Here is a 24,512-nt window from a genome sequence, read left to right as displayed (position 1 = left end):
TAATTTCTACAAACCAGATGATTTATAAACAAAGCTTAATTCATCATGTATGTGAACATGTAAAGAGAGAATAACAAAGGACTACATATAGAGCCCTGAGGTACACCAGAGGTACCAGAATAGATGCAGGTTAACGTTTAGGCCTGTCACGATTACAGACTTACAATATTAAATCAGTGAAGTTCATATACACATACACATATAACCAGTGCATGTTAGCGTTCAGGGTGTTTTTATGATCGATCGATTTAGAGGAACTGCTGATCGGTTTCAGGTTCTTACCGCTGGCAGAAGAGCTGCCCGCAGTTCCTGCAGTGGTGGCGTCGCTCCGTCAGGGAGAAGCGGACGGTGCAGCCGGAGCAGCTGTCCACCACCTCGTCCTTCACCCAGTGGTCAGCCGCCGAGCGGCCGGGCTGGTCGCTCACCGACCAGCTGAACACCCGGCCGCGCCCGTCTCCCACCAGGATCTTACTGTGATCCCTGCAGAGACGAAGCAGCAGCAGAGGGAAATGAAACCGCTCTCACCAGGGCTCATCCACTTTCAAACAGCAAAATTCGAGCAAACTGTCATTTTAGTAAAACAGGATGTAGTTTCATAGATATGTGAGCCCGTTATCTGTTATCAGTGACGTCACGTTGCTTCAGCAGCCGCTTGCTTGTTGCCTGCAGAACGCAGACAATAATACATTATTCTGACTATTTAAACTACTTGGAATTTAAAAAAATTATTAAAGCTGTGTTTTTGTTTCTACGTTGGTTAATTTAACTTTTTATTTATTTATCGAGCCGTTAGGAATAATAAATATTGCTTAGATTGAAACGATCCAAACAAATCATGGGACAGTAGATGAGTCTCCGGCTCAAATTAAATGCTTAAACCCAAAGTGCAAAGGATTTTCAAAAACAAAAATAAAAAAAAATCTTCTTGAAAAGTTTTTTGTTATTTAGCAAATGTAAATAATTTTGGTAATTCTAACTGACCTAAAACAATGAAAGTTTAGTCTGATTTAACTTCATACAGTGAGAATAAAAAGTGTCTTTTAATTAGAAGCACAAAAATATCTATTAATGTTTTAGAAATTCAGGCGTTATATTTGAACTTTATTACAAAACTGCTCAGCTTTAATATCAAGCACTTTCCAAACCTTGAAAACATCTAATTACAATTCAAGGATGTTGAAGGATTTCAAGCACCTGCATTAATTAAAGGTTTAAATTAATTAAACCAGTGAAGTGTTGAGAGTTAAACAGCAGCACTTTTAGAAGTTTGCTTCGTATTTATGCTTTAGATGTTTTTAAATGGTTTATTCTTGAAAAAGACGTTTTTTAAGTCTTTATTTGCAGAACTGAAATGTTATCTCTTACTTGGAGATTGAGAGAGAGGTGATCTCGGCCGGATGGGCGTTGTCCTTGCGATCAAACGCTGTGTGCATGGTGAGTTTGCTCCGGAAGACCAGCTGACGCTCCCATCTGTATCCTGCAGCCACACACACATCAAACACGCTCGCCGAATCGCCTCTAGCTGGAAAACGCTCAAAGAGTCAGGAAGATGTCGCCCACCTGCTTTGAGCTGGTTGTAGGTCCGCGGCTCGGCGGCCGGCGGATGGACAGGCTGAGGGAGGGACGCCTGTGCCGGGTGAGCCGACGGAGGCAGGGGGCCTTTGGTTTGGCCCTCGGAGTAGTTGACGAACACGAAGCCGTCCTTCTCGTCGATGCTGAGCGTGTCCGACCAGCGGTGAGAGTCGTCAGAGCCGCTGTCCATCGACCACGACGCTCCGGCTCTGGATGAGGGACCTGAACGGAGGATCAAAACAGAGAGGATGTTACAGAAAATACAGAGAATCAGAGCTAACGAACAATTAACTTAGATCAGAAATGAGCCTTCAGAGCCACATAAAGGCAGTTGCAAAGTCGGCCTTCTATCACCTGACGAACATTTCCAGGATTAGAGGAGTAATCTAGTGTTCATCTTTAGTCGCAGTGATAACAGTGTCTTCTCTGTGGCTCTGTGGGTAGAGTATGTCGTCTGGTGATGGGAAGGTTGCAGGTTCGATTTCAGCTTCTTCCTCTCGCATGTCAATGTTGTTGCTGGGCAAAGCACTAAACCCCCTACCCATCTGCATGTCGATGTATAAATGTGTGTTTGTGACTCCAGTGTAAAGCGTTTTGAGTGGCAAAAATTACTGGATAAGTTCACAGGTCCAACAGGTCCCGGTTCTGTTGGAGCTCAGTGGGACTTTTGACACTGTTGATCATGACATATTACTAAAACGACCGGAGAGCTGGGAAAAACCTTCACAATCAACTGCGATTAATCTTATGGTTCGTTTCAGTTGTAGTGAGAAAGCTCGTGTTGTTCAGCAGAGATCCGGGCGGCGTACCTCTGGGTCGGTGGACGGCGCTGCCCGGCTGGCTGCCGCTGCCTCCGCCGGTCGAAGGGTTGAGCGGCGCCGCCGGTTCCTCTCCTTCTGACTCGCTGCTATCATCGTCGCCATTGTGGCTCTCGCCGCCCTCTGAGCGAACAACAACGTTTAGGTTCATCAGTGCAGAAGCGTTCATAACTCCCTCACACTTTGTCACATTACCGTCATAAACTTTAACATATTTATTCAGCCTTAGCCTTGGCTTCGTAGAATCGCTTTCTGTTGCAGCTGAAAGCTTTTTCAGGTGTTTCCACGCCTGATAGTCCAGTGGACTCGGTTTGATTGGGGACTAAAGGTGCAACATTTGTTATATTTCCAGCTGCTGCACTGTGTCAAACAAACCAAACTCATTGAAAAACATGTTCCCCTCCCCGCCTGCAGGGGCGCTGCACCAAGAACCCCGGAAGGAAACAACACAAAAACTAAACAAAACTAACTTATAGGTAACTTTTTAAAAATATATAGGAGTTCGTTTTAAGTAAATAATTCCTTAAAATTCATAAAAAGTAATAGTTTCATTGGCTGACTATTTCACTCATAACATGGAAAAAGAGGTCTTGTTATAAGTTTAATAATCTGCCTGTTGAAACTAAAACTTTTTCGATGAATATTAAAGTTTTATTTACTTAAAACAAGCTATTATATTTTATTGAAAAGTTACTTGTAAGTTAGTTTTGCTTAATTTCAAGTGTATTAAGATATTTGCACTAGAAACTAGACCAAAGATACTTAATATTAATAGTAATATTTTGTGTTTTGCAGAAAATATTACTAGCCGTTTAATTTAATATTAGCCATTTTCATTTTTCTGAATGAAAATGGCTGCTCTACGTTTAATTAAGGGTATCAACATATATTATACAGTTGGTTTATTACATAAAATACCATTAAAATAACTAAGTCTGACCAATGTAAAGCAAAACTCACCAATCTTCTCATCTGCGCAGCAGTCGGACACGTCAGGCTCCACTGGCTCTGGCGCAGGGGTTTCTGGGACTTGTAGGAACTCCATTCTCCAAAACTACAAGACATTTTTCACCACAAACCCAGAAGGTTAAAGGTAAAGCTCCTGAAAAGACGACAAACCTGAGTTCAGAAAGATGTGGCCTGGTTACCCTGACGACTCCGTCGGAGTGTCCGGTGACGATGACGTTCTGCGTGTCCCACTCGTTCATCTCGGACACGCAGCAGCAGAGGATCTGCTGGCTGCGGCCGGTGAAGGTGTTGGCGCTGGCGATGGGGCTGCCGTTGATGCTCCACACGTGGATGTAGGTTCCTGCACAGGAGACGATGTCGCCCTGCAGAGAGCGGGCGGGTTATTAGCACCGACTTTATCACAGCAGGAGGGGAAAAGTTAGAAGTTGTTAAAAGTTTTTTCATGCAACTTTTTACAGTTTGAAGTACATCTAAGAGTGCAGTGAGTGGGAGACGGAGATAACAATTTCCCTGAGGGAAAATCCCTAAGGGATTAAAATAAAGCTGGCTGTCTAGATTTTAGATAGATAAATAGACTATTTATTTATCTATCAGTAGATAAATAAGCTATCTATTTATTTATCTACCTACCTACACCAGGGACAAATTAAACTAAAATATAACGTAATTTTATGTCTTTTTCACACAGATTCAATACACCTGACTGGTCTATAACCTAAACAATTTAAAAAACAAATCCCCCAATCTCAATAACTTTAAATATAAATAGAAAAGCCAATGTTACTTCAATAACACAGGTCAATAAGTCATTGGAATTATTAAGGATAATAAATATTGATTACATTGAAACAATCCAGACAAATGTTGCAAAAGTAAATTACCTTCCTGCTCAAATTAAATGCTTAAACAAGCAAAACAAAGTTACCAAACAAATTCCAAGAAATGTTTTCTGGCATCTACCTGATAGGGATAGTTTTAGTAATTCTAACTGACCAAAAACAAGAGAAATTTTATCAGATTTAAATTCAGACAGCAAGAAAAAAATTTATCTCTCTTTTTAGTAGGTGTTTGGTTTCAATTGTGAACAACAATTCATAGATTCAAAATTTAGGCAAATGTTGGAAAGAACTTTATTACAAAATGGAGCAGTTTGGATGTCAAATCCATCTTTCTTGAACTGCAGCTGGGGCCACAAAAAACTGTCCAAATGGCCATAAACGGCCCGCGGGCCGCACTTTGAACTCCCCTGACCTACATGAAATTCCAGGGTTATCCAGTGAGGAAGTGACTCACTGTTAGCTCGTTGATGCACAGAGCGGAGACGGGCGCGCGGTGTCCACGCAGCTGCGTGACGAAGGACAGCTTGTTGAGGTCCCAGATGATGCAGGTCCGATCCCGGGAGCCGCTGACGACGATGCGGTACGCCGACGACGCGGTCAGACACGTCACGGCGTCCGTGTGGCCGAGTAACGCCTGAAACGTAAAGAGAAACGGTTCATTCTGACCAAACCTCACCTCACTGACCGATGCAACTCGATGATTCAGACAAAACGGCTGCGCCTGACGCAAATACCAAATACCATTTATTTATTTTTTTACCTTAATTACACTAGTTCCTATACCAGCCGTCTTATGTCATGTGGTACAGTATGTCCCTTTTCTATTTTTAACTTAAAATAAACAACAATAAGGAATCGTTATGTAGCTGAATTTATAAAAAAAAAAAAATAAAAAAAAAATCAATTTAAGTGTCACTATATTTGAAAGGAAAATGTACATTAAGAAAACATCCATCCATCCATCATCATACACGCTTAAAATCTGGCAAAAGAAGCATTTTTCCATAAACACTGCAGGTGTGAGTCTGTTGAAGTTTTGGTTAAAACATGTTTGTTTTTCATTCAGTGGGTAGAAAATCCAGAAATTTTACACAAGTAAGAGAAGAAATACTTCATAATAAAATTACTCAAGTAAAACTAAAAAGTACAGTACAGTAAAAATACTCCTAAAAGTAAATTTTTATAAAAAGTTACTCAAGTTAACGTAGCTGAGTAAATGTAACTAGTTACTACCCAACTCTGCATGCAAGTTGAATATTTTTGGAATTGTGAACGAAAAAAAAATAAATAAAATGATTTCACATAAAAGTATTTGGGTCACTCCAGGCTGAGTGTGTGGAGCCTCACCTGTGTGTGGAGCCTCACCTGTGTGTGGAGCCTCACCTGTGTGTGGAGCCTCACCTGTGTGTGCAGCCTCACCTGTGTGTGGAGCCTCACCTGTGTGTGNAGCCTCACCTGTGTGTGGAGCCTCACCTGTGTGTGCAGCCTCACCTGTGTGTGGAGCCTCACCTGTGTGTGGAGCCTCACCTGTGTGTGGAGCCTCACCTGTGTGTGCAGCCTCACCTGTTTGAGCGTCAGAGACTTGGCCTTCTCCTTGGAGCTTCCTGTCTCCCACACGCAGATGGCGGTGCTCGTCCCCCCGGTGATGACGAGCTTCGGGTTGGGACAGATGGCGCCGAGGATCTGACCCCACTCTGACAGACACTCGTACACCACCAGGGCCTGAAACGAGTCGGAACATCAAAATTTATCCTCAACACAGCAACTGGCTGTGCACAAAAAGGTTTTCTTTCCTTGAAGTACAAACACACTGCATAAAATATTATCAAGTAATTCTGGTTTAGTTTCTAGCGCAAATATCTTAGTACACTTAAAATGAGACAAAACTAACTTAGAAGTAACTTTTCAGCAAAATGTAGAAGCTAGTTTTAAGTCAATAATTCCTCAATGTTGTTTTAAAAAGTACAATTTTACGTGTAACATGGAAAAAATGTCTTGCTCCAAGTGAAATAACCTGAGCGGAGCTAGCATTATTTTCATTAATATAAAGGAATTATTTAGTAAAACAAGCTTCTATATCTTTCTGGAAAGTTACTTTTAAGTTAGTTTTGACTTATTTCAAGTGCACTAAGATATTTGAACGAGAAACTAGACAAACATGTTGGTAATATTTTGTGTTTTTGCATCAGATCCATCAGTAGACCCAGACTTCAGGCCTGACCTCTAGTTTCTAGCTGTAATACCTGAAGCTGAGCGTTGACCCTTTGCAGGTCCAAAGATAACAACTTATTAAAGGATAATAATAACATATTAAAACAAACTCTGTAAAATCTGTGAGGGTATAAGAGGCCTCTGACCTTGTCGGACTCGTAGTTGGCCAAGCGGCAGCTGAGGTCGGCGTAGCCCCAGGCGAACGTTTTGCTCCAGGTGGGTGGAACCAGAACTTTGTTTTGCTCCACAGCCAGGATGCCTTTATCAGTGCAAACGATCTGACCCACAGGCTCCTTCAGCTCTGAACCAGAGAAACATGAGTTTATGTGTTTAAACTCAGACAATGAAGCTGTATAAATAAAAAAATCAGCTTCTTAGAAAAACCAACAAAAGTAAGTCGCACAGAAGTAATTACTGAAAAACAGAAATAAAAAGGCAAAATTTTGATTTATAAATTCATTCTGTTTATTTTTACATGTGTTCAGGATCGCAATAAACAATAAATCAATTAATTGTATGATAAATTAAAACAAGATCAATAATGCTGACTAGAATTTAAGGTTTGTGGAAATATTAAAGCAGATTTCATGTGTATGTGTGGGGGGTTATGATAACCTTTGACAGGAGCAAGAGAAGGTCTGAGGTTGTCCAGGTGATGGAAAAAGATCTTGTCGTTGTTGGAGTTCGGCGGAACGGTTGCTAGGTCGCCGTTGGTTTTACTGCGAACGCGTTTGGGAGGATGAGGTTTCTTAAATAGCTGAAAGAAAGAAAAAGAAAACTCAGTAAGAAGGAGATTTCTGCTTCCCAAACCAAAGCAGAGTCATATTTCCGAGTTTCTGACCTGCTTAGGGATTTGTCCGAAGTTGTTGATGAAGCCGATGGTGGCCGTCTCCTTCAGCGGGTCGTTGATGTTGTAGATGTCCACCTGCCCCTCGTAGAACAGGTGGTGGAAGACGTTGACGGCCTCCACGGCCGGCGGTCCCTGCTGCTTGTAGCCGAAGATCAGGTCGATCCACTCATGGAGGTGAGCGGAGACGTAGTCGCACTCCAGCGCCTGGAAAAAAAACATAAATCTCAAACCTCAACAAGTATTAATTAGGCTTCCCTGAACAGGTTAGGATCGGTCTGTGGCCTGAGCCAAACATGTTCATTACATTTGTTACACAAAATCAACTTTTGATAACAAGACTTTCGCCTGGTTAGGCATAGAACAAGCTGCTTTTGGGCCTCTGTCTCTTTAAATCCAAATCAACTGCTGCTGGCCACGCCCCCCACTCAACATTTACGTAAAAATGTCTGCAAACAAATGCGCAATTGTATAACCGGGCATCTTTGAAAAGCAGAAGTGGAGCCTCCTGCACAATCAACAAGAAAGCAGCAAGTGGTTTCTGGATGGTAAGTCAACAACTAAACACTTGTTTTTTCCAGAAGCCATTGTACAGCAAGACTATCAAATCACTGGATCTCTGCTTGGGTTGCTAAGTAACGGTGCAGCATGACTCAACAATCAGGAGGCTTTTTAAAAGGGTCATTTTCCAGATACCAAAAAACAGTAGCTTACTGCTAAAAACATAATTTGGGTTACCTTCAGTTGTTACAAAACTGCTACATATAGCAAATATGACTTAAAAGAAATTTTACTTCCTGATTTAACACCTTCAAATTGGGCCACTGTCTCTTTAAAACGTCTGGCTGCAGAAAGTCATTACAACGTGGCTCCTCCATTAGCCCTTCAACCACGTTTTTACCAGCGTTTCACTGTGCAGCGCCACCAGGTGTTTGCTAATTGCTGCTGGCTAGTCTGAAGGAACTGAGTGGAGAGGGCGGCTCTGAGAGGCGGAAGGATGGAAACAGCAGCTCGGAGGAGGAGCTGCACCTTGGAGGCGGAGCTAGATCCAACCAGGCGTTTTGAACAGTGGAATTATTGTCATGGGGATTAAAGGATTCCTCAAACAGGCTTGAAAGAGTCAAAGCAAAACTCCGGGTATGTTTTTGATGAGGGGATCACAACATGATCACAACATTTTACTTGTTACTGCCCTCTAATTCTCCTACCTCTCTGTGGACTCTGATGAACTCCCGGGGGTCACCTTTGGCCCACGGCGGGAGGATGACGTCACCCAGCTTGGTGCCGTTCTGCTTGGCACCTGAAGCAACAAACGGCAGGATAAGTGAAATCTCCTCCAGCTGATCTGAAAGCAGTCGATGGCGCTGGTCACCCACCCAGATCAAAGTTATTGGAGTTCAGCAGGAACTCGGGCAGGTAGAAGAACTCTGGGATCAGCTCCTTGACGTCGGCCATGTTGTGTTTGGAGGCGGAGAGCCACGCCTCCCGGACGCTGTGGAACATCCTGTCTGCAAGGTCAAAGTGACCTCCCTGAAGGTCACAGAGACACACGGTTAAATCCTGGTTCCCAAACCTTTTCAACACTTGAAGGGATTTTTATCGTTTCCTTATAAGTAACTAAAGAAGTGTGTTGTTTTTCTTTCCCTTTTCTTTATTGTTTTTGGTTGTCACATTTTATTTTGAACATTTAAAATATCTTCCAGTTCTAAATTGTGGAAATGAGGCTAATCTTCAGATCTATTTAGTTATGCCTTTTGGCAAGAAGAGCTTTGTACTGATTGCTGTAATAATCAATATAAACTCTGGAAATGAGGATCGAACCTGAAGTCTGAGGAAAATCTGCGTGAATGGCTCCATCCGGACCAAATACGAGGCAACGATCATGGCGGAGGAGTAGTGGGTCCCGTAGTGGTACGCTGGGGTTTCACCTGGTCAGAGGAGTCAGCAAAGATCTGAGTAACATCAGGAAATAGCTGCACCATTTGTTTAGTTTGATGTAAATGTGTCAGTTTAATAACAGAGAAACCTGCTGAATAATATTACTAAATATTAGCTTTTTGATGCTAATGCCAACCTGATGACCGCTCTCTGGCTACGTTCACACACTAGACAAATGCAACCCAAATCCGAGTTTTTTGCCAATATGTAACCAAAATCTGACTTTATCACCGCAGTCTGAACGGCCCAATTCTAATATTTTCACCCAAAAATAATCAGATTTGTGTCATGTCCACATGTGGAGCTAAACGGGATAAATATCTGATTGTTTTCAAAGTGTCTGCAGTCTGAACAGTCATGTCACTTAGTGTAATTCTGCACCAGAAGAAGCCAGATGCGGTAAATCAGGATGCAAACTGATAATTGTAATTATGAAATTAAGAAAGAAGTTTGTGTTACTGAAGCAAATTAAAATCACATTCCCACTCCTGGCTCCGACTCCACATCCTAACAAACTTCTCTAGCTGCAGTCAAAAGGCCGCTGCAATGCATTGTGCTTTCTTTTTATCAGCTTCCTTCATGTTGTTATGATCTTGTGACAATACTGTCGTCTCTCATTGCTGAACAAATTTAAAATCGATCCACAAGATGTTACTTTTGTAAACAATACGGTGTTGTCTGCGTTCTTTTGCACAGGCTGGTAACTTTGGGTTTGAAAACCGTTCATATAGAAGTCTGATGGTGATTGAGTTTCATTGGCAGTATGAACAAAAAAACCAAACAAATCAGATTTCAGTAAAAAATGTGATCTGAGCGTGAAGACGTTCTGCGTTCTCACCGTTGGGATCCTCCCAGTCTTTGTATCTCTTCTTGTACTGGGTGAGCCGGTCGTCGGTCTGGGCGCCCATCGGCTTGGCCAGGTTTCGGAACGTCTTTGGGTTGTTCAGGTCCAACTCCTGCAAATTTAAATAAACAACAAAAACTGAAGCCGGACCCAAATCGACAAACCTCGTTTTAAAGGTGGAATGCTTCTTTGCTCACCTCTGCGTCGAAGTCGGCCAGGATCCAGGGGAAAACCGGGTACTGCATCAGGTCGTTGTACGAGCGTCCCGCCAGCGTGTTCAGATGCATCAGGTACTGGAAGTTACTGATCTCACCTCGCTGGAACACACACACACACACACACACTCAGGAGGCGTCGATATAGGCATCAAGACTATAAATCTCAAACTAAAGATTCTTACCTCCCATCTTTGAGTGACTGACTTCTCGCCAACCAGCGTGCTGAGAAGTCCAGACCTGAAGGAGACGAGGAGAAAAACTCAGTGGCTCCGAAATAAAGGGCTGATAGTCTAATTGTGATGAAATAATTACCCTTGTTCGACGCTGGTGTTGGGCCTCTGGCCTGACACCGACTCTGAGCTGTCAGCCAGCGACGGCACAACCGCCAAGAACCTGCAGAAAACCAAACGCCGTTCAGCGTCTCCAGCAGGAGTAAAACTCATTTTCATTACCAAAGGTAACTCTACACGCTACACTTTACCTCTGGTAAACTTTGTTGCGAACGCCTTTCTGGAAAGCCAACAAGTAGTTCCTTCCATCGGCTGAGAAAACTTCCACTGCCATCGGCTGAAAAGAAACAAAAACAAAACGAGGTTTTACACTAAAACATAAAACCTCCAACATTTGAGCACATTTAACAAAAACCTTTAAAAATCATTGGATTTCTGAAGTACATGGTGAAATAAAGTCACATTGGACTTTTGCTCTTCATTCATTTGGCTTTTTGTGCATTTAAACCAACTTACTGTTGGTGTTTTTGTTAATGATGCTAGTTTTGTTTGTTGGTGAAATTTTAAGAAAAACGATTGTTTATCCACTGTTATTAAAATTAAATAGATACCATATTAGTCGGTTAGCTATTGATCAATAAAAACTGCAACACTGACCAATTTATCTTGCTTATTGATTGTGCTTATACACAATTGGTTACTGTATGATGTATTTATGATGTTTTCATGACATTGAACTGCCTTCATTGCAAAAAAGAAAATCTTACTAAATACTTTTGGTCTAGTTTCTACTGCAAATATGTTAGTATATTTGAAACAAGACAAAACTAACTTACTAACTTACTGTTTTAAGTCAATAATTCCTTAATATTGAAGTACTGATTCCACTGGCAGATTATTTCACTTGCAAAAAGACATTTTCCATGTCATAACTGCAGTACTAGTATTTTTAATCAATATTAAGTAATATTTGTCTTTAAACAAGCTCCTGTTTCTTGCTGAAAAGTTACTTGTAAGTTAGTTTTGTCTTATTTAAAGTGTAATATGACATATTTTCACTAGAAACTAGACCAAAAATACTTGGTTTTCAATTGTGTTATTGAAGTGTAGTTGTTGAGATGTTCTATATAAATAAACTTGACTGACTGATTAAATACAAATTTATTTGTTATATGTATGGTATATACGTGTAATAAATAAGATTTTGTAGGTGGATAAGGACTGGGAATACTGATACGTTTATACTTGTCAATATTCAGTCCCATGAATATTTAGTTTTGACTTTATGCTTCATGCTCAAAACTTTTTGTACATCTTTTTTAAAAAACAAATCAATATTAATAATTAAAAAATTGCAACTAAGAGAAGTATCACTGTCCATACTTGCAGTCCAAACTGTTGAAAACTCTTCTAAATTTGAGCCTTTTAGCCCAGTTTATGATCCAATAACTTCACTTTTATTAGGTGCTTAATAAAAATATAGAAGCGGTATTTAAAGTACAAAAAGAAAAATATATGTTAATTAAAACCTGCCAACCAATGTACTTATTCCTCTAAAGTTGAATGTGTCAGAAAGAGCTAACACCGCAGTGTGGAGGGTTTTGGACCTGACCTGCAGCAGGTAGCGCCGCTTGTGAACCTCCTTGATGTCTTCGTAAGCAAAGATGCTGCAGGTTCTCTTCAGCTGGCTCTGGCCCTGCCGCGCCCCTCTGGGAATAATGGCCTCGTGCAAACTGGACACAAAACACACTAACGTTTGCATTTCCTCACCAAGAAAACGTAAGGATTTAGATAAAATTATGCAACAAAAACAGCACAAAAAATATAAAGGGAGACTAAAAATGTAAAACACTAATGAAGAAATATTCTCCATAAATTCATAATTGAAAGTCTGGTTAAAAGTTTGCAAATGTCTATAATTTTATTCTAACATGTTCCTGCAGAGGGATGATGCCACTCTGTCAGGAGGTAAAGTCTGGGTCAGAGGTCGGAGAGGAGACGGCGGCTCACTTGGGCGGCAGGGTGTCGATGTCCCTGATCTCCCTGGAGACGGTCATGGTGTAGCCGTCGATGACGTAGAAATGCTCCTTCCCGAACAGCAGCAGACCCTCGCTGGTGTCCAGGCCCTGCACCCTGGCACAGCGGTACATGTGCTGGATCTGGAGGAACAGGAAGAAAACAGATCACATGAATATAAACCGTGAGCGAAAAAAAAAAAACTGTTCAGTGGAAAAAAGTGAATCATAGAAAGAAGGATGGAAAATTCAGGAAAGAAACTGTGTGATGTGAGAAGAGCTGGTGAGAACAAGAGACAGTTCAGAGAAAAACACTGCAGAAAAAATGAAACAGGGATGGAAGGAAAAAAAGAGGAAGAATTGAAAAAAAAAAGGAGAATGGAAGAAAGTAAAGAAGGAAGCTAGCCCAGCATTCACAACAGGATCTGCTGCGCCGCACTGAATAGTGATTGACAGCGCTAAGATCCGCCTACTGGCTCTGACTGGTTGTCTCTAGTTAGCGCTGGGAGAAGGCAGATGATTTTTTAGATTATATGTCTCATAAACAGATTAAACCAATATGTAAAACAATCATTTATAAACGTCAATTTTTTTTAATACTTGTTAAATTATGATTTTATTCTAATAAACAACATTTATTATAATTATTGAGTTTATTTGATTGGGACAGACACACATCGACATGGACAAACTGAACAAAACAGCAGTCCCATGTTTGTGTCATAGCGCAATAGCAACAGCTAATTTGCAGCACTTGTCCCTAGAAGTGCTGCGAATTGTTACTTTAAATATAATCTAAATGAACATATTTTAATTATTTTTTAATTATAGAAAAACATATTTATTATAAACAATATTTATTGTAATAAATACAATATGATTTTATTGCAATTCAACTTCTATGCACCATAAATCTGGAACAAACTTCCTGTAATGTTTGTTAAACTGTTGACTGCACTGTGTTTTCTTTGCAACTTTATCGCTTTGTGTTTTTATTACTTAAAGCAGCTTCAACAAATAAAACAAATAAACTTGACTTGAGTTATTATTTGTGGCAGAGTCTAATGGGGATCTTTAAATAAACAAAACTGCGCAGCAACATAAGATGCGGTTTTATTCCACAATCCAATAAGAATAAAAACAGGAAACGCTGAAATTCTGCAACCTCAATAGCAGAGCAGATATCGATCATAAACGTTACCCCTCACCTTCTCTCCCTCCTCCAGGAGGCGCAGCAGGGATGTGTTGTCGGTCCTCTGCTCTTCTTCTGGACCTCCAGACTCCAGCAGCTGGTCCTGAAGCTGCTCTTGGCTGTCCTCGTCCGCGCCGTCGGCTGTGGAGCGAGACCTCTTCAGAGGAGCCTTCACCAGACCTGGAGGGCAGAAAGAGCAGGAAATAAACACACTGACAGGCAGTAATACGGATGAGTAAGAAGCACATGAGAAGCTAAAACAGATGCTAACTAATCAAATATATTATAAATCATTTAATATTTAAAAATTACATAATCAGATGGACCAAAATATAAAGTTAAATTGAAATTGTGATATTTTAAGGACCAAAATGACAATAATTTATATAAGGAATAAAAAATAATAAAATCAGGAAAAACTATTTTTCAATTCAGTTTCTGTCAATAAAAAACTGACAACAAAAACAGCTAAAAACTGTTGAATTTATGGTTAAAACATGTTTGTTTTTCATTCGGTGGGTAGAGAATCCAAAGATTTTACTCAAATAAAAGTAGAAATACTTCATAATAAAATTACTGAAGTAAAAGTAAAAGGTACGCGTAGTAAAAATACTCCTAAAAGTATGTTTTATTAAAAAAGTTACTCATTTAAATGTAACTGAATAAATGTAGCTAGTTACGACCCAACACCGGGAAAGATCAAACACTATTTTCAATTTTAATCAGAAAACATAAAAAAAACATTCAAATAAAAAAACTGCGTCCTTACTAAATATTTTATCTTTCTTGCTACTATATTACTAGAAGCTTTAATTAGGTAAAATCAAAGCTAAAATGTAATTTCTGTATAGGATTTGTATTTGTCTGTGCCTCACCGCACATCGATCAGGAAATACTTGTATTAAATCTTTGTCACCTTTGACCCTAGCGATGGTGTCCTCTCCGTGCTCCGGCTCGTGCTGCGCCGTCTCTCCCTCTGTGCTGTGCTCCACGGAGTGCTGGTACATCCCCGGGTTTCCAGACAGCAGCCGCATGTAGTACTCCTTGCTGTCGTAGCTGATGGCCCGGCGGTACCGCAGCGGCTTCTGGAGGCGAACGAGAATCAAACCTGAGAGAGCCGCTCATATTTAAAGGTGCAAACATCAGACACATGCAGGAGTTAGTGATGATTTAATCCACAGCAGATGTACGTCGCATCAGGTTAGAAGAACCTGCAGTTCTGGAAAGAGTTGGGGTTAGATCAGGGACCAATCAGAGCTCTTCCTGTACTAGTTTATCCCCCTCTGAAGGTTTTATGAAGTAATTCTGATCCACATATTCACTCCAAAAACAAAAAATTCCCAAGTACTTTTGTCTGTTTTTAGTGCAAACATCTCAGTACAGTTAGAATAAGACAAAACTAACTTACGCATAACATTTCAGCAAGATATAATAGCTTGTTCTAACAATTTCTCAATACTGATTAAAAAAAATACGAGATGCCCTGGCAGATTATTTCACTTATAAGAAGACATTTTTCCCCTGCTATAAGTGAAATAATCTGCCAGTTTGTTTTAATAACCCTTACAATGTTATTGGGCACCAATATTTGTCGTTACATTCATCATCGATGTCATAAACTAAGACTTTATACACTTTGATAATGCAAGAATGTGCAGAAAGTGAGAGCCGTGGTGCTTAGATACTTCAAGATCCTGGCAGAATCAGCAAATTCGCAGCCCAGCTAAAGCCATGCTGTATTTATTTTCAGCCGCAGATTTAAAACATGCGGCAAAAAAACTGATATGTGGGTAATTAGTCTCGACAGGGAGGGCAGGAGGGTACCTGAGCTGAGGGGAAAAGGGGCACCAGAGGGGGGAAGAAGGGCTGGAAAGGTCACAAAAACGAGGTTGAGACTGTCGTAATAAAGCTATGAGTAATGCAACACTTTTTATTTCTGTCTACATGAAAAAAACTAAAGAAAATAATCCACCATATGTATGCAAAACATTTTTTTACAAAATGCTTTTTAGCATTTTTAAAGACAAAAATTTAAGGAATCTTCCTGTTCCTTATAGCTGCGATATGGAACTTTTATAAAGAATATGCTTTTATATATTTGTTAAAACTGTCATTACAGTTTATGATGAGCTGTTTTTGGTTGAACCTACCAAAAATAACCAATCAGAGCCAGGAGGCGGGTCTTAGCGTTGTCGATCACGCTCAATCATTGCTAAGTGTGTTAGTGACAGAAAAACAACTTACCTTTACAGGAAAACTATGTGCAGTACTGGTGGCCATGCTAACTAGCCTGTGCATTTGGGATATTTTCGGACTATGATTGACAGCGCTAAGTCCAGCCTCCTGGCTCTGATTGGTCGTTTCTAGTTAGCAATGGGAGAAAGTGGGGGAATTCGTAATACTACGACTTTATTGTGATATTTTGACTTTATTCTCATAATATCGTGACTCTACGACTAATCTGACTATTCTCGCAATATTCTGACGTTATTCTCATTTTTTTATTTTACTTTCAAAGCATAACGTAAACGTAGCTACCGTTTCAAAATAAAGAATATATTTTTAAAAATAAATTAATATGAGGAACGTTGACCGTCTTGTGAAGTTATACTTTGGTTTCAGTTTTACAAATAAAGAAATACTTAATCTTTTAACAAGTCAGCATCAAACTATTTTCACTAGCAGGACTTTGAAATGCTTATACAAATATCTGAGTCTGAATATTCTCATTAAAAAGACTCTTCTTGTCATTTTAGCCTTTATTCTGCTAATATTATGACTTTACTCTCATAATTTACAACTTTAAAAAAAATGATGCAGTATTTTGTGGGGGTTTTCTATTTGCTGTTATTGTTTCTGCTCAGTATCTTGTTTTGGAAATGATGCTGAAATTGTAAATAAACAAAACAAAGCTAAAAACAAAAAGACAGACATGTTGGTAGCCAGCATTGATCTTGCCAGAGTTTGTTCTTGACGTGGAGCTGAATACCTGAGCAGAGTTGGTGTTGGTCTCGGTCTCGGGGATGTACGGGTAGTGGATGTAGAACATGTCGTTGCGGACCATCTTCTTCCTCATGCGGCACGGCCCCTCCGTCATCTCCAGCGTGAACTTGTCCAGGTGGGAGCCGATGGGCGGCCCCCAGAGGCCGCGCTCGCGCAGCAGCTCGTACTCGATGGCCGCCCACTCCTCCGTCACGTACTTCAGGGCGTTCTGCTGTCGCTGCCGGACACAAGAGATGGATGGAAACTTTTCAGACACAATCCAGGTAAGTTTTCAGATAAAAATACAAACTAAAATTCACTGCAATACATTATTTATTGCTGTTATTAATGACTTGTGATCGTATTATTAGGCCTGTCACAATTAATCGCATGATAAATTAAAAACAAACTCAATAACTTTTCTCTCTTTCTACCAAAGATCCAGTCTGGAGATTTTGTCTCACCTTTTTCTGAAGGATAATTTTGTTTAAGAGAGATTTCATAATTAATTTACTTTGTTGTTTCTGTTGTTTATTTATTTTGGATATTTAAAATGTATTCCAGTTCTAGTGTTAAATGTTCATTAAAATTTAAAGTTTATTGGTCTCTGAGAATGTGTTCTTCCATTATTATGTCATTAGCACTATATAACTTGAAAATAATCTCTAATCAACAATATTATCGTTTATTGTGATAAATGATAAAGCCCAGAGGGACATTTCCTGTGCGGCGTTTGGTACCTCTTGATGCTCTTTGTACTGCATAGCGACGAGGTCCCTAACGACGGCGATGTGGGTGAACATCCACTGGAACGTTTCCTGTCGGTCAGAACAGCCGCCGGGGTTCAGCTCAGGAAAATCTTTTCATGTTTATTTTTATTTTTTTAAAGCTACCTGTGCAGACGGACTGTTTTTGTTCAGGCTGTTCTCCTTCTTGTTGCGCCGCACTCCGGTCAGCTTGGACAGGCCGAAGCCGCTGCTGACCCGCGACAGCTTGGACTGGGCCGCCGGCGCTGCTGCTTCGCCGCGACTGATGCACTTTTTCTCGTGGGCTGAGAAGAAAATATAATAATGAAACAACAACCCGTGATGATTTACAGTGCTCACAAAGCCGCTTTAAGAAGCCAGATGGGTAGCCAGAGCCTATCCATCCGTTATTACATCCCTTCTTTGTCCTTTCATTCCTTCATCCTTAATTCCTTCTTTCTTTCCTCTCTTTCTTGCTCCCTTTCTTAATTTTTTTATTCTTCTGTCCATTCTACCTTTCTTTCCTTCCTCTGACAATTCTTCCTACTTTCCTTCCTTCCTTCATTTCTTATTCCCGTCCTTCCTTCCTCCCTTCACTTTTGTCCTTTCTGCTCTCCCTTTCTCTTTCCGTTTTTAAACATCTACCAGCTCCATTGGCAGATTATTTCACTTATAAAGTGTGAAAATCTTTGTGTTATTAGTGAATTTATCTTCCAAAGGAACTGGCTTTGTTCATCTGCATTAAGGAATTATTTACTAAAACAAGTTTGGAGCAAAAGATAGAAGCTTATTTCAAGAGCACTAGGACATTTGCTCTAGAAACTAAGCCAAAACACTGGGTAGGATTTAGTGTTTTTGCAGTGTGTGTTCCTGTCTGCCGTGTTTTCTCTCACCCAGGTGGTTCTGCCAGCTCTTCAGGGCCGGTTCCTCCAGAGCGGGCCGGGCCGTGCTGATGTCCACGTGTCCTCTGTCGTTGCAGGGCAGAGACACTTTGAAGATGTCCTCCAGCATCTGCCGCTTGCTGTGCATCAGCTCCGTCCAGACGCGGTTCACGGCCTTCAGCAGCAGCTGTCGTCCTGCACAGGAGGGACAATTTTTATTTCTAATGCGACAAAACCATGAAAGAAACTTCAGATAAATTGAAAAACGTTTGTGCATCTTCATTAGATCTTTCTAAAAGGAGAAATCTCTCCATCGGAGTGCCGTGTCTCACCCTCGCTGACGTCATGGCTGTGCGTGGAGTCGGTTTCGTTCTCCGCCGGCATCATGACGTGCCAGGTGGTCATCCTGGCCTCCGCCTCCAGACCGAAGCCCTCCACGCTGCTGCAGACACACAAACAGGGAGGGAACCTCACTGCAGAACTACTCTGTAAATACATTTATACTCTTAATACATTCGGTAAAGTCTGATATTAAATTCTGATATTAAAGCCAGAATTCTGAAATTAAATATCAGAAATACAAAAAAAGAGTCAGAATTCTTCTTGTTTTTCCCAGAGGCCCTAATCCTCTTCCATAAGATATTTACGTTATAAAATGCCATTATTAAGAAAAAAATGTTTTACAGATAAAATTTAAGCATGTTAATGTGTTGCGTCTTTAAATATTTGAAAGGTGCTGCATTAGCATCATTCACATAAATCTGCAAACGTTCAACGATCTTTGCTCCACATTCAGACTTATGTAAATTTTCCCCCCAGAACAACAAACAAAAAATAAAAAAACCTCCTGGTACTTTTTGCAGTTGTGGGCTTCCGTACCTCCCGCTGTGCAGGCAGATGAAGCAGTGAGCCAGACAGGCCACAAAGTCCTGGTCGTGGTTTCCGGGCCCCAGCACCAGATTGCGGTTGACGGTCAGGACCCGCAGGGCGTCCAGCAGCGCCACCTGCTGGGCCACCGTCTTGTGGGGTCGGCAGAGCTGGTAGAGCACGGTCCGGTTCAGGCAGTGGTAGATGGTGTCGAGAGAGAGACCCTGGGACCGCCTCTTGGACTGGAAGCAGAGGGAAAACGTGTTATAATGCCGCGGTCGGAATGAGAATAAATCTGCGCAGAAATTACCCAACAAGCCAGTTAGAGTTAAACTGTGAACACATTCTGGTTTATGAATACTAAAATAACTTTTTGACTGCCAACATGTTAAATTTATAAAATTCAGATGCGCTTTATGGCTTCTTGGGTCATTTTCTCCAAATAATCTCCTAATCTTATCCACTGCACAACAATCAAAAGTTATGCTCTATTTTTATATTTTTCTCAACTTAAAACTTTTATCCAAATCCATAAGATGAAGGTCTGATACTAACAATTACTTTAATAATCGATTATTTGATTGATTATTCTAAAATTATTCAAATTAAAAATGAGCACATTCTGCAGATTTTTTATTTAATAATTAAGTCTTTTTTGTATAATAATAAAAATACGCTAAAAGATACAAATAAACAAATAATTAAATTAACTTTTTAAATAAGAAAATAAATATTTTATTGTCTAAAATACATTTGTAGCAAAGGTTACATCTGCAGCTAAAAAATAATTCTAACACCAATGTGTGAAAAGCTCAGTCGTTAACATGAATACAGTTTACCAATTAACCGATTAATAACCAATAACTGGACAGCAAAAGGTGTTTAAAAATACATTTTTATACACAATTTGAAATTGGGTGAAGCTTAAAATAAACCAATTCATTTCTGGGTTGAACATATTTACAGATAAATTTTATCTTAAATGCGAAATGTTTATATTTTTCAGGATTTTTGGAATAATATCTGCTTGAATGTTACTCTTTCAGCAAATGGCATTTTTGAGTTTATACACGCCAGCCAACGATTAATGGATTATTTCAATAATCAATTCATTATGATTAATCTGATTAATCGTTTCAGCTCTAATTTATTTGTTGCAGTTTATGTTCTTTCACTTCAAGCAGATTCAGGAGGAAAATGGCGTCTTACTGGACGTTAATCTGCATTTCTCTTTTTATTGTCAATAAATTCGGAAATTAACTGGCAATATTATTAAATCTGACTGTTTCAGCCTTAATTAGATGTAAACTAGATATCTATACATATAGGGAGCTTCATATCTATAAATATAGACACTAAAATCCCCAACTGTCTGACAAAGTTCCCCTAAATGCTTCAGCATTAATGTAATTTTGCTCATTTCAAGGTAAAATTGGCAGATATGGTTTCCATCCCCATGCATGCTGCTCCTCTAATCACATTCTGCAGATGGACTGGCTCCATTAACTGGAAAAAAGATTAAATTATTCAGCTCAGGCAGCTCACGAACCCGGGTCCATATAAAATGTTGCAACATTATATAAGTAATAACTTTTTTAAAAAGATCATATTTTGGCTGCACCTGTCCGATCAGCTGCACGATGAAGTCCACCACCAGCTTGGAGTCCTTGTTGAACATTCCCTGCCACAGCTTGTCCACGACTCTCTGGGTGAAGTAGAAGACGTTGTTGACCAGGATCTGATAACTGCCGCCGGTGCTGAGCGGCAGAGAGGCGTCTTCGCCTGGACGGAGACGCACAGAAGAGCACACCTGTCAAGTCTCACGTTTTGACCGGAAAACTGTCGTTTTTTTTACCCCTTTTTCCCGCCGTCCTCCTGTATTAGTATTTTCCCGTAAACGTCCACTGCATAATCATTTTAAATAAGAATTTCTGTGCCTCTCCAAACTAAATTAGGTCACTAGGCTTGTGAGAACGGCCTGCAGCTGTAGTCTGGGAGGCCGTTATCGAGAAGTGGTGGTCGGCCAAATACTGATGGGGTGACATCGGGCACAGGGGCGGATTCAGCCTGGTGTCTCATCCAGTTGTTCTGAATGTCTTTCTGAGGAACGGGCTGTTTCCCCCACTCTGACAGAAGTTATGTTATGCGTTTTATGTGTCAAGGAAAAGTATTTTTGCAAAACATGTTCATTTTCTAAGGTTAATTATTTAAGTTAAGGTTTGCAGATTATTTTGTTTCTAAAATTTAAACCAAGATTCCGAAGTCCTTAAACTTTACAATTTAGTAAATTGCTAACATTGAGTACAATCTGAGTCTGCTGTAATTCACACTGTCATCATAGTAATCTGATTTTTTTATATAATTAATATTAAAGCCCTATTGGAGAGAATGTGGTACAAGAACATTGAACATTTTAAAGCTCACGTTTCAGTTATTGGACACTAAAATACAGGAATTGGAGCTCAGGAAAATAATTGTATAAAATAAGTTTTTTGCAAAATAAAGAGATGCAAACTGGATGACAGATGCTACACATTGTGTTCATTGCAGCTGCGCCTTTTCTGTATTTTCAGACTTATCATGTTCTATCAATCCTGGGACCATAACCTAACACACTTTCTGGCATTTTTAACTTAAAACAAGCTCCGATATCTGAAGCTGAAAAGTTAATCGTAAGTTAGTTTAGTCAGATTTCAAGTGTAGTAAGACATTTGCAGCAGAAATTAGACCAAAAATATTTGGAAGGATTTTGCGAATGAAGGATTCACTGGAGCAGAAGCTGCTGTGCGTTTCTAGAAGGTGTAATTTGCTGCTTGTGGTCCATCTATAAAGCTTCATAAAGAGCTGAGGAACGTTCAGCGCCGCATTATGTCCCTCTGGAGCCTCTTGCTAATCGAATCATGTTGATTTTCTATAATTAAATCCCTGAGCTCAGAGCATAAAGCTGTGATTGGGAGATAAATTAACAGAATGCCTTCTTTTCCTCACTCTAAAAGTTGAAGGTGAAATGTGTTGATTGGTTAAAATCTGCTGACAACTGGACTTTGCACTGCAAAAACACAGAATCTTACCAAGTATTTTTGGAGTAGCTTCTAGTGCAAATACGTAAGAACACTTGATATAAGACAAAGCTAACTTACAAGTAACTTTTCAGCAAAATATTAGAGCTAATTTTAAGTCAATAATTCCTTAATATTTATTTAAAACGTACTAGTTCCATTGGCAGATAAATTCACTTACTTGTAAGTTAGTTTTGTCTTCTTTAAAATGCACTAGAAACTAGACCAAAGTTACTTTGAGACATTTTGTGTTTTTGCAGTGTGGGAAGTGTTTCAGTCTTGGCTCTGACCTAGAAGGACGTCTGCAGCCAGAAGATGCTCCATGACGCCGTCCAGGATGCTGGACTGAAACTCCTTCTGCTGGGTTCTGGTGGAGCGATCCGGGGAGGCCTGCAGTTTAAAACACCATCAGGATCAGGAGACGATCCGAACTTATAACCGGAGGTCGAGGTGTGAAGACAGCTGCCTGTACCTCCAGCAGCATGTCTATGATGGGTGTCTGCTTGCTGGCGGGGGTCAGGCACATGTTGTCCATGATCAGGACCCTCATGAAGTCGAAGACATATTTTTTGGCGGGGTGGTTCGTCAGGGAGGTTTTGGAGCCCACGTTGCAGTATTCGGACTGGCTGCGGTTCATACCGGTGTCCCCGGCGAAGGCCTTGAACTCTTCGGTGGGAGAACCGGCTTCGTCGTCCAAATCGCTCACCTGAAGGCGATAAAAGGTAAACATTTAGTCTATTCAGCTTTACTGCAATAAAAAATACAACTCTCATTCACCCAGTTCTCAATTCCACCTGTTTTTGACATTTTAAGATGCAACTTTTTCAATACAAACATAGACAGATAACTTACAATTGAATATTGTTAGTACAAAAATGAAAAAAAAAAAAAAAAAGTCATTAAAAGAACAAACCAAACCAGCTTAGCATCAAAATAACAGTGGACCAAGTATGATGCCTTGGGGAACCCCACAAGTTAAAGAAGCCATAACTTCTTTTTTAACCCCTTCAATACTGTTAAGACTTCAATACTTAAGTCATTTTTTAGTGAGAAACTTTAACAATCACTGAGAAATCTTGAAACGACAGCTCAAAGAGAGACTCAAATCTTTTAATCTCCCAGATGGATCATCTGATTATTTAGTAAAAGAGAAACTACTGATTCAGTCAAGTCACGTTTCTCTCACTGTGTGTCTGTGCAGAGCTCCACACACTCACCATCTCGGAGTACGGCCTGATGTTAAAGGGGAAGACGGTGGCCGCCAGGGCGCAGAGGAACTCCGGGCTGTGCCACATCGGGGCCAGGTCGGCCACATTGTGGTAAAGGTACCTAAAGAACTGCATGAGGGTCACCGGGTACTCCCGGAGCCAGGAGCCTTCCTCCTCAGACTGCCAGGGCTGCAGGGAAACACGACACACATTAAATATCCACCAAGGCCTCAGCAGCTGCCACCTCAAACCTTAAATCCTTCCATTCAGAAAAACAAAGATGGTAGAGTCATTTCTGCTGTTTTATTAGGAACCTTAAGAGAATAAGGGCAGATTTAAAGGTTTTAAATGGTTTTTAAAGAGGACAGAACATGGAGAAATGTAGGTGTTTACCAGGATGAGTTGGAAAAAGTATAAATTCCCCTCGGCTATAAGCTGAATTGGGAACATTAATCCCAAAAATGTCATAAATTAAAGAACAAACACTGTGTCGATTTCCTTCTTTCCTTAAAGCTGGTGAAAAATGTGATTTCTGACCAGGTTGAGCATGCTGCGCAGCATGGCCAGCAGCAGGAAGGCGGCCTCGGTGCAAACGCTGTGGATGGAGCCGACCACCGCCCCGCTGGAGGCCGGCATCCCAAAGATAAACGTCCAGATGGAATCCAGGTCAAACTGACAGTGAAAGCACACAAACCGGCTTAAATTAGACTCAAACTGTCTTAACACTTAATAAAAATTAAAAAAACATATTTTAGGTAGGGACAAATCGTCCCCGATTTCCTTAATTTAGGTAATACTTTGTCGCAATATTTAGAGACTTTTCAAGCCAAAAATCAGAATCGGGAGGTCAATATTTTTAAAACAACAAAACTTGCAGTCAGTGCACTCCTGGATATAACAATTATTTTAATTTTAGGTAATGGGTAACCATCAGCCTGCCACTCCTCTTTTTTTTTCCAAGACAGAAAACTTGCAACTGAACGCTGCTGGAACAAAAACAGTAAAAACTGTAATTGAAAGCTCAAATAAACCCAGTTCTCAATTACATAATATCAAAAATAACTGGCAATAACTGA

At 40.3% G+C, this 24,512-nt stretch overlaps 1 protein-coding gene across 5 annotated transcripts in view; it reads right to left on the bottom strand.

Annotated features, from left to right (window-relative positions):
* The window catches only part of wdfy3 (WD repeat and FYVE domain containing 3), a 92,741-nt gene that overhangs the window by 3,421 nt on the left and 64,808 nt on the right, over positions 1 to 24,512 (bottom strand). For all 5 annotated transcript variants that reach the window (XM_017306700.1, XM_017306698.1, XM_017306699.1 and 2 more), the window contains 34 exons: positions 23,974 to 24,108; positions 23,446 to 23,625; positions 22,701 to 22,934; positions 22,519 to 22,618; positions 20,791 to 20,951; positions 19,182 to 19,411; positions 18,635 to 18,744; positions 18,315 to 18,497; positions 17,569 to 17,726; positions 17,416 to 17,493; positions 16,683 to 16,913; positions 14,610 to 14,778; positions 13,710 to 13,873; positions 12,497 to 12,645; positions 12,099 to 12,219; positions 10,738 to 10,823; positions 10,569 to 10,649; positions 10,439 to 10,493; positions 10,236 to 10,355; positions 10,033 to 10,150; positions 9,078 to 9,184; positions 8,633 to 8,786; positions 8,465 to 8,556; positions 7,251 to 7,463; positions 7,025 to 7,166; positions 6,556 to 6,710; positions 5,762 to 5,920; positions 4,653 to 4,832; positions 3,539 to 3,721; positions 3,351 to 3,444; positions 2,382 to 2,513; positions 1,561 to 1,794; positions 1,366 to 1,477; positions 283 to 480 (listed from right to left, as the gene is read on the bottom strand). In XM_017306700.1, coding sequence (XP_017162189.1) covers positions 283 to 480; positions 1,366 to 1,477; positions 1,561 to 1,794; positions 2,382 to 2,513; positions 3,351 to 3,444; positions 3,539 to 3,721; positions 4,653 to 4,832; positions 5,762 to 5,920; positions 6,556 to 6,710; positions 7,025 to 7,166; positions 7,251 to 7,463; positions 8,465 to 8,556; positions 8,633 to 8,786; positions 9,078 to 9,184; positions 10,033 to 10,150; positions 10,236 to 10,355; positions 10,439 to 10,493; positions 10,569 to 10,649; positions 10,738 to 10,823; positions 12,099 to 12,219; positions 12,497 to 12,645; positions 13,710 to 13,873; positions 14,610 to 14,778; positions 16,683 to 16,913; positions 17,416 to 17,493; positions 17,569 to 17,726; positions 18,315 to 18,497; positions 18,635 to 18,744; positions 19,182 to 19,411; positions 20,791 to 20,951; positions 22,519 to 22,618; positions 22,701 to 22,934; positions 23,446 to 23,625; positions 23,974 to 24,108 — 5,018 coding nt within the window. The remainder of the gene's footprint in view (positions 1 to 282; positions 481 to 1,365; positions 1,478 to 1,560; positions 1,795 to 2,381; positions 2,514 to 3,350; positions 3,445 to 3,538; positions 3,722 to 4,652; positions 4,833 to 5,761; positions 5,921 to 6,555; positions 6,711 to 7,024; positions 7,167 to 7,250; positions 7,464 to 8,464; positions 8,557 to 8,632; positions 8,787 to 9,077; positions 9,185 to 10,032; positions 10,151 to 10,235; positions 10,356 to 10,438; positions 10,494 to 10,568; positions 10,650 to 10,737; positions 10,824 to 12,098; positions 12,220 to 12,496; positions 12,646 to 13,709; positions 13,874 to 14,609; positions 14,779 to 16,682; positions 16,914 to 17,415; positions 17,494 to 17,568; positions 17,727 to 18,314; positions 18,498 to 18,634; positions 18,745 to 19,181; positions 19,412 to 20,790; positions 20,952 to 22,518; positions 22,619 to 22,700; positions 22,935 to 23,445; positions 23,626 to 23,973; positions 24,109 to 24,512) is intronic.

This window comes from Poecilia reticulata, linkage group LG9 (assembly GCF_000633615.1).
Source record: "Poecilia reticulata strain Guanapo linkage group LG9, Guppy_female_1.0+MT, whole genome shotgun sequence".
NCBI classification, from domain to species: Eukaryota; Metazoa; Chordata; class Actinopteri; order Cyprinodontiformes; family Poeciliidae; genus Poecilia; species Poecilia reticulata.
Note: the sequence above shows the minus strand (reverse complement) of the source record. Positions and strands in the feature narration are given on the sequence as shown.